This window comes from Hordeum vulgare, chromosome 5H (genome assembly GCF_904849725.1).
Source record: "Hordeum vulgare subsp. vulgare chromosome 5H, MorexV3_pseudomolecules_assembly, whole genome shotgun sequence".
Classification (NCBI taxonomy): domain Eukaryota; kingdom Viridiplantae; phylum Streptophyta; class Magnoliopsida; order Poales; family Poaceae; genus Hordeum; species Hordeum vulgare.
This window is the reverse complement of record NC_058522.1, coordinates 356,688-365,908: the sequence shown is the minus strand read 5'-3', so window position 1 is coordinate 365,908 and position 9,221 is coordinate 356,688. Positions and strand designations below refer to the sequence as shown.

The 9,221-nt window shown below is 45.8% G+C and overlaps 2 protein-coding genes across 2 annotated transcripts; both read right to left on the bottom strand.

Annotated features, from left to right (window-relative positions):
• Positions 1 to 317: 317 nt before the first annotated feature.
• Positions 318 to 2,228, bottom strand: LOC123397591 (glucan endo-1,3-beta-glucosidase 5). Its single transcript, XM_045092128.1, has 2 exons — positions 1,826 to 2,228; positions 318 to 1,617 (listed from the first exon to the last, which is right to left on the bottom strand). The coding sequence occupies exons 1-2, from the start codon at positions 2,176 to 2,178 to the stop codon at positions 477 to 479; spliced, it is 1,494 nt and encodes a 497-aa protein (XP_044948063.1). The 5' UTR covers positions 2,179 to 2,228; the 3' UTR covers positions 318 to 476.
• A 4,922-nt stretch (positions 2,229 to 7,150) lies between these two features.
• Positions 7,151 to 7,993, bottom strand: LOC123452045. The gene is made up of 3 exons (XM_045128618.1): positions 7,816 to 7,993; positions 7,524 to 7,708; positions 7,151 to 7,397 (listed from the first exon to the last, which is right to left on the bottom strand). The coding sequence occupies exons 1-3, from the start codon at positions 7,918 to 7,920 to the stop codon at positions 7,151 to 7,153; spliced, it is 537 nt and encodes a 178-aa protein (XP_044984553.1). The 5' UTR covers positions 7,921 to 7,993.
• Positions 7,994 to 9,221: the final 1,228 nt, after the last annotated feature.

Here is a 9,221-nt window from a genome sequence, read left to right as displayed (position 1 = left end):
TAGGTAGTCAGTAAGACATTCATGTGTTTGTTGTGTGTTTGTTGCGAGCAAGCGGGGCGAACAAGTGAGGGTAGATGTGGGGATCAAGCAAGCGGCGGGCGGCTTGGCCGTTGGAAGCGGTACACCTAGCGGGCGGCGGCAACGAGTGAAGACGAAACTGCGTGGACTCCGGCAAAGGGTCTGTCTTGAGGTTTCGCCCCACCTTAAAAAAAATTCGTCCTCCGCCACTGTATATATATATATATGCTTTCCTTTCTTCCAAGGTGATGAGCTATCCCTTTAGCATCGATCTTCCCATCTGATGCAATTTGTATATATATGCAAATCCAAACTTACTATGAATCATAGGAAGGAAGGAAGGAAGGACAAGTTTGCTCTTGGATGCATGGATATATCTCCATCTCATGCCTACAAGTAGTACAACTCACACAAGGACAAGTTGAGGTCCTCATGTCATGAGGTGAGAGGGTTTAGGGTCAGAGCGCCACGATGGCGAGCAACGCGAGCACGGCGGCGACGACGCCCCACGCGGCGGCGGCCCTTGCTGCGCCGGAGCCGTCTTGATGGCTGAGGTCGTGTCGTCCGGTGTCGATCATGATCTTGAAGCGGCATGTGCCCTGCGACGGGTCGGTGGTGGTGACCATGGAGAGGTTGTTGAAGCCGCATGACCCCTTCTGCTGGCTGGCGGACTGGAAGAACTGGTTGAAGGCGTAGGACACGTTGCCCCGCACGTCGAGGCCGGCGCACGACGACCCGGGGCTCAGGCTTGTGCAGTCGGCGTACTGGCACGCGTACCCGACGGCGCCGACGATGGCCGGGTCGGTGGGGCTGGCGTCTGGCCGGAGCACGCACCACTGCTTGGAGAGGTACCTGACACCCTTGGCCGGCACGACGCCGCGGCCGTTGGCGAGGCGGAGCGCGTACTTGGGCGAGCCGTCGTAGTTGAAGACGCCCCAGTGACGCTCGAAGTTGCCCGGGTCGACGCTCTTGGCGTCCTCGTCGAGCAGCGCGAAGACGTAGACGTCGGGCATCTGGGGCCGGCGCGGGGTGCCCTTGCCGGCGAGGATGCGGTCGAAGAGGCCCTGGTTGAACCTCTGCGCGGCGGCGGCGTTGGCGTTGGCGTCGCCGTCGGTGGGCCATCCGATCTCGCCGACGACGACGGTGATGTTGCCCAGGCCGTGCTTGTCGAGCGCGGCGACGAGCGTGTCGTAGTTGGCGTCGAAGACGTTGGTGTAGAGCACGTTGCCATCCTGCACGCTGGCCTGGGAGGGTGGCGCCCCTGGGGCCGGGAAGAAGGCGTAGTCGCGCGGGAAGTTGGCGTCCGCGTCCATGGAGAGGAAGGGGTAGATGTTGATGGCGAGGACGCCGCCGCTGTCGAGGAGGAAGCGGACGAGGCTGGTCATGAGGCCCGTGATGTCCGGCCGGAAGTCGCCGGACGAGGGGCGGCCGTCCAGCGATTCGTAGACGTCGGCGTTGAGCGGGACGGTGACGCGCACCTGCCGGGACAGCCCGGCCTTGACCAGCGCCGCCTGCACGTTGCGCGTCGCCGGGAGCGTCGCCGCCTCGAACTGCCCCTTGTACGACTTGAGGAACGGCTCGTTGCCCACCGCCACGAACCTGATTAATTCCATGCAATCGATAAGTTTGCTTGCTTGTTGGATCACTCAGTCTAGTAGGATGAATGCAATGTCGATCGATCGATCGTCCATGCAATCAGTTTGTTTGTTGCAATCAGTTTAAACTGCTGATTTTAAAGGATGATCGTGCATTCGTTCGTCAATGACGTACGTACGGGAAGAAGGAAAGAAGAAGAATGCTCGCTCACCGGATGTCTACGCCGTAGTCGGAGACGTAGTGAGAGACGTTGTGCTGCACCCACTGCTCGGCGGCGGCGACGTCCCGGGCGACGGTGGCGAGCAGCTCGTTGGGGAGGCCGAGCATGACCTGGATGCCGGAGTGTCCCAGAGCCTTGAGCGCCGCAGGGTCGGCCTCGAAGAGCTTCACCTTGTCGAAGCCGTTGTCCTTGAGCAGCTGCACGGTGATGTCGCCGGGGAGCGGGTGCAGCACCCGCGTGCCCCAGTTGGCCGCCAGCGCCTCCGCCCTCAATGCCAATGCGAATGCGACAGCTACAGCGAGCAGCCACATCGCCGCCGACGACGACCACCACCCCATAACCATAACGCGCGATGGATCGATATGATAGCTAGATCGAAAATATGTATGTATGTTTGTGTGAGTTGATGCATCCAAGAGATTGATAGATTTATATTGGGAGGTGAGGTTGTCCATCCCTTTTGCTTTGCTTGCTCGACAGTATAAAGAAAGTATTGATGGTTGCATGGGGAGAAAGTTTGGATTTGGGTTGCACTGCACATCAGGGAAGAAAGGAAAGCATATACAAATTGTGAGGGCATTGCATTGCATTGCTTTGCTTTGCTTTACACCGGTTGAGAGGCAAGGAAGAAGATGCCAATGCAAGAAGAAAGACCAGACCAAGGATATATGGACAAGTGTAGCAACCAAGGGCAAAGGGACGGAGGTAGCTCACCTAGGAAGGAAAAGGCCATTAATTATTATTTTTTTGCATCAGCTCAACTGCTTAGATCAAGTACAATAAGATACGCTGTAAGGATTAAAATACTATATTTTTGCTGAGTTGGATGAGAAAGAAGAGGCACTACAAGATATATACTAATACACGACGCTATATTTTCGTCGCTACATCGTCACTTTTTAAATTTACGACCATCTTACGACGAAAAACGAACCGTCGAAAACGGACAACAACGACGTTTTGATCGAAATCGTCGTAACTTTTACGACAATTCCTGGATCGTCATAACATTTACGACGATCCTAAATCGTCGTTGGCAATCTAACCCAGTCCTACGTGACAGTCCTACGTGGCAAAATTACGACGAAATCGAAACGTCATGGTTGAAATCAGCCCAACCCATTTCAATTGATCACATGGGCTGATTTTATTTTTTTGGGCTTTTTCTTATTGCGCTTCTTTTTGGGCCTTAGCCTATTTACAGCCACTTCTAGTATTTTTTCAAATTTTTTTGTATCATTATAATTTGGGCCCTGGCCTTTTAGTGCCCAAATACATTTGGTCCAGTTTCAGTTTTGGCCCTTTTTCATTTTTGAATTCAGTAACTTTTTGTTCGAGAACTTAGTTCCATTTCTATTTGTTGGGCCTTTTCAACCCAATTATTTGTCCAGTATTAAATCCAACACTATTTCATATTCAAATCAAGAAAATTCCAAGTCAAATTAAAATCATCCATCATATAACATCACAAAATACATATCTCAGGTTTACATAACACAATAAGTCATCTCATTAATACATTTCCTTACACAGAAACATAGCAAGAACGAACAGAATTACACAATAGAACAATGACACATCTGCTACTGTCCCAACAGTACAGTGGACTTCATTCAGCTCTCCTATGAGGCATGCTCGAGATGCGACAACTTGTCATCCTACAATAACATTACACTGCACATGAATCAATCAAAAGGAAATAAATATAAAAAATATTAGAGTTCAATAGTACACAACTAACACGATACTGAAACAAGAAAATCACGTGTATCTAATTCTGTATGTGTATTATTGACAATCCAAAATTCCTATCCAACAATATAAGTAATTACCATAATTTATCTATGCACAGAGAGAAGGGCAATTTAGCATATGCCATAAAGATTGGACATCTACTTGAGCAGGCCAGGTAGCAATAACAAGTAAACTATGCAAAGGAGAAAAGAAACTGCTACCAACAGGTTTGATGTGAAACTTAGAAAGGGAATGTCTGGTTCAAATGATAATGCGAGGTTGCCAAAATATCTTGTCCAACTTGCATAAGCTTTACTATTCTAAAACAATGATCACTAACTACAGACATATCGGCACACATGTGTACGAATTCATAATTTGTTTCTCCGTTTTTAAACTTGGTTGCTTTTGCAATCTACAAGTCATGGTTCCAGCCAACGAGTTTGTCTTTACACCTCAACAACACATGATTCAGTTCAATGAAGGTTTGAATAGGCAGCAACCAAATCCAGCATTAAGAAACAATAGAGCACATCCTAGAAAGCACTTTGCATATATCTTGAGCTAGCCAAACTACAAATCTGAATTCTCACATCAGCCAGGCACTGGTTAAGGTTGTCACATGCTAAATAAAACAGGATCAACAGATGCACTTACGCTTTGACAACTATCACGACATGGCCATTAAGCATATCAAGATCCCTGGTCCTGTAACAACCAACCATGACTTCCACGTGTTTCTTCTCCTCTCCTGTCATCAATAATATCCGAGGAACCAAGTCAGGTCTCTCTAATGGACACAACACAAGATGATGACAAGAGTGAAGAAGCTCTTAAGGTTGCACAAATTCCCTAACTGTGCATGTCCGTTTTGGACGGGTTTGTCCCCAGCCAAGATACTGACTAAACACTGCCTGATAACTAAGGCATGACTTTGTGCATCATACAAAGTTAGCAAAGGAGTGGAGAAGCTGGGTAGCTTACCTATGCGGTGGTCAAAGAAGAAGCAGCCATCCAAGGCGGAGGGGGGAGCCGCAAGGGGGGCATCCGTCTGTGTGAACTGAGCCACAAAAGAGAGCTCCCTCTCCTTATCCGGCTCTTCAGCATGCCCTCGAGCACGCTTGTGAAGGACCTCCAGTGGGGTGGTGAAAATCAAGGTGTGAGTTCGCGGAGAGTATCAGAGTTTGAATTAGAAATGTTAGTAGCTGACTAGAAAGGAGGCCATGCATTGCAATCAGTAAATATATACAAGGATTGAAAAGAAAACTACTTCCTGCAATTTCAAAGGGCATGATAAACATAAACATAGAGAGAGAAGGCATACAGCTTATTATCCTATACAAAAGCGAGAGAAGCTCAGTTCTGAAGTATTTCTCATATACCTTTATATTCTACTCCCTCCATCCCATATATAAGAACGTTTTTCAAGCTGTTTTAGCTTGCAAAACGATCTCATATTACGAGGCGGAGGGAGTAGTACAGTTCCTTATAGCTGCAAAGTAGATGTTTTGATGTGAGATTCACTAAGATTGAACAATGGATATTAACACTAAACAAGAGCATCACATTCATCTTTTCCAGACACTAAACAAGAGCGAAGATGCGATGATCATTGTATTAAAGCTCAAAGAGGGAGAGAGGGAGAGAGAGAGAGAGAGAGAGATTGACATCCAGGTAGTGACTATAGACCTGTAGGTCTGTGCTGTACTACTCACACATCATCGTGAGGGCAACAAGGTTGATGAAGAGGCCATCCGTGATCGATCCCCTCCAGCAAGGTGCCGGAATGGAGCTCCAGATGGCCTTCCATCAGAACAGAGACTTGTTGCGGCGTAAAAAGTGTTTTGGGACTCCCTTTGGAATTTTAAGGTAGATGAGAATTTATAAGCCAAAGAACGAAGCCGGGAGGTCCACGATGGAGGCACAAGCCATGAGGGCGGGCGCGCCAGGTCGCGTCATGTTGGCTTGTGGGCCCCTCGTGAGGCCTCCAGCCTTCTTTCGATGCTCGTTGGTCTTCTTTTGGTTCATAAAAAAATATCAAAAAGTTTCATGATAACTGGATTTCGTTTGGTATGAAAAACCTGAAAAGTGAAAAACACGCAGAAAATAGCAACTCGCAATGGACACTAGGTCAATAGCTTAGTACTAAAAAATAATATAAATTGGTAAATAAATACCCTAAAAGTATTCTAGAACGATAATTTATTTGCATGGAACAATAAAAAATTATAGATACACTCGAGGTGTATCACCCCACGACGCCGTCGAGGTCACGAACTAAGGAGGCATGCCCGTTAGCACAGGGGGAGTTGCGATGCGGTAGATTGCTCCCTGGGCGGCGCGAGGGGACGACACTGCTTGGATCCGTCACCGGGCGACCCATGGAAGCCGACGGTTCTCAAATTTGATGCCGAGATATGAAAATTGGCGGCGGTCGTGGAGCGAAGAGGAAGTTGTGGCATGGGAGATTGCAATTTGGGCGGCGCGGCGGCTTCATTTGGCTGCGTTGGTACGTCTCCGGCGACCCCCGCCGGCGGTGTGATGCTGGGCAACATTGGCTGGTGAGTCGGGAGGTGGGGAGAGATGCGTGAGGTGGGGTTAGGCCGGTTACGTTACTAGCGTCGTTATCTCAGCCCTAGCCATGTGGCACGTGACTGTGGGGCCGAGGGGTCAGTTTCTTTTGTCTCTAATTCAATGATCTATGTTTTCGAAAACCGTCATCACAATGTTGGTGGTTTTGTTTAAGAAAAAATTCAAATGATGACGGTTTTTTGAATTAAGGTCCTCAATTAATATATATTTTTTCACCTGCAAAAAGAAATAAAAAGTATGATGGTTTTTTTTTTGCATACTCTGTATGGTGTGAGGAACTGAATTTGTGAAACTATGGGATTGTGCTGGCTGAACAAATGTGTAACTTCAAGAAGCATAGTATGTCCAGTGGCGATGTCTGAGAACAGGGTTTTCAAAATGTTTTTTTCATACCGGCCAAACAGTTCAAGTGCAACCCACGGCCATCCGAACGACGTTACAACAATAAGTTCTACACTGCACCCATTAGTACTATTTCCGTCCGAAATTATTTATCATGAAAATGGATTCAAATGAATGTATCTAAAATTAAAATATATCTTTAAATACATTCATTTCTTGAATAAGTAATTCCAGACACAAGAAGTACATTATAAAAGCAACTCTGTCCTACAACCAATGTTGTGTCAGATCTCAAAGATAACGTGAGGACGAGCACTCCTCTGAATTTTCGAAACCCAACCCCAACAAATGTATTTGCTCAGATATACACGTACGCATCACATATGTCGGCCCCAACAAATGGATCTATTCAGATAAAAGCTTCCCTCCCAACAACCAACCTCTTTGGGTTGGTACATGAATATTCCTTCCTTTCTTCCCTTTCCAAATCCAATAAAAATGGAACACAGCAGGGTCTTGCTTCAGATTGATTGCATGATATGTGAATGTGAGTTAACAAAACAATGAAACCAGAAGAAAAAAAAGTAACGCCCTCACATGGGATGGGAGATCCATGGGATGTTGGGGCCGACTCACATCGTACGCTAGCTAGGATGCCACAGGAGGAGGAGGAGGAGGAGGAGGAGGAGGAGGAGGAGGAGGAGGAGGGGAAAGTAACTTGGAAGAGCACCCTCCAAAGATGATGGCCAAGATGCCGAGGTCGCATGTCTTCTCCATAAAGTGATGATGATCCGCCTCAAGATAGGTGTAACACTCGGGGGCTTTACCGCGGTTCCCGGGCCGGATCGCCGCCATGTCCATGAGAAGGTACTGGCACGCTCTCAACGCCAAGCACCTGCACACACCCACACCATACCATGAGTGGAAAGGAGAGGAGCAATCTGGAAGGCAGTGATCTAAATGCTCTTATATTATTTTTTCTGTATGAAGAGGAGGGAGCGGGACGACTCGACTCACTCACCATGAGATGAAGATGAGGAGGATGCCGAGCCTGAAGTTGGGTCCGGAGACGCCGTCACGGAGTGCGAAGGTGAAATGCGAGACGACGGACATAATGAAACCCATTTCGACCAAGCCCAGCGCGAAAGACATACTCATGGGGTACACGCACTCACCCCGCTCGTTTAGCCTGATATCATCTGGCTTCTTTTTGTTGTATAAATTTGAATTTGTAACGACCAAGTAATAAGTATTATAAACACATGCGGACGAAAAGATAATACTATGAATAATCATGTCATGTGGTAGCTTACTTGGGGCCTTGTGGCATCGGCGAAGAGAATCAAGCCCCCTATGACTAATCCTACCACCAACCCAATCATCAACCTTTTTAACCTTTCTATCGTCATTTCCTCCATGTCCGATTGGCGGTAGGATCATGCATGCATGACAATTCACTCACTTTCTTCTTTGCGTGCATGATCTCGCAAGCAAAAGAAGAAGAAACAAGAAGAGAAATAATTAAGACGAATTGTTGTAATTAAGACATTATGGAAATGCATCTACTCACAATTCACATGGAGGATTGAAATTTGTGTATGGATCTCTGTTGTAGATTGCCGCGTATGCATGCTTGCATTGACTCTTGTTGTGAGGAAGGAACCATGTCGAAACGGGATTGGAAGCGGATTATATGTAGGGAGGAGAATGAAAGTAGGCGAGCGGCGTTTGGAGGTGGAGCTAGTTTTTGTTTCTTGCGTTGTATTCCTTCCGTCCCAAAGTAGGTGGACCTCCAATTTTGTAGCTAGTTTGTTGTTTCTTTTCTTTTCTTAGTTTGCATGTTAATTTTTTTTATTTCTTTCAAATATATGTGACTAAAGTTTATTAAAAAAACAGAGTGAAAGCAAATACTCCTAAAATATGAGACATTTTTACAAATCTTTATTTTTTAGCATAGCAAATTTACTTTTTATCCAGGACGCTAGACCGAACGTTCGGTCCTTATAGGGGTCCAAGAAAAGGATTACGAGTTTACAAATCTTTAATTTTTCATGCAGCTGTTTAATTTTTAATGAATATAACATATTTTTACAAATCTTTAATTTTCCTGCAGCTGTTTAATATTTAATATTCTAGGGATCCTTATACTCCTAGAATATAAGACATTTTTACAAATCTTTAATTTTCATGCAATTGTTTTTTTAACATCAGTTGTGCAGCTGCTGGATTGCGGCCAGCTGGACTGGGCCATGGCCTGCTGAAAATCGGCCTGCATGCCAGGATTACGAGTGGGCGACCTTGTTGTGACCCAACTGAATAGTGACGCTGGTTTTATAATTTATATACAACCAGGAAATGAAGTATAGTATATATAAAACCATATATGTTTCAAACAAATACCAAACAATATATAAAAACTATATATACTAATATAGGGAAGACAAAACATTTTTCCATCCCAAATATGAAATAAAATATACATAGTTGTTTTATTAAATTAATTTGGGATTTATAAATACTGCATAAAATTATTTTTGAGCTTCTAAACAATTCAAAAAAAAATTCAACTCCAAATAAAATAACCAAATCATTTTTAATACTCCAAATCAGTGAGCAGAAAGTAGGGTAGCACCCATTGCATTGATTTATTTTCCTTTTGTTTTTCCATTTACACGCACATGAAAGGGCCGACCCGAACCATCTCCCTGAAGGCAGGAAG

Coding starts and splice junctions, on each gene's coding strand:
- LOC123397591 (XM_045092128.1), bottom strand. CDS start 2,178: ATGGTTATGGGGTGGTGGTCGTCGTCGGCGGCGATGTGGCTGCTCGCT. Junction 1,618..1,825: donor GACTACGGCGTAGACATCCG/GTGAGCGAGCAT, acceptor GGAATTAATCAG/GTTCGTGGCGGTGGGCAACG.
- LOC123452045 (XM_045128618.1), bottom strand. CDS start 7,920: ATGGAGGAAATGACGATAGAAAGGTTAAAAAGGTTGATGATTGGGTTG. Junction 7,709..7,815: donor CCGATGCCACAAGGCCCCAA/GTAAGCTACCAC, acceptor TACAACAAAAAG/AAGCCAGATGATATCAGGCT. Junction 7,398..7,523: donor CTCCTCATCTTCATCTCATG/GTGAGTGAGTCG, acceptor GGGTGTGTGCAG/GTGCTTGGCGTTGAGAGCGT.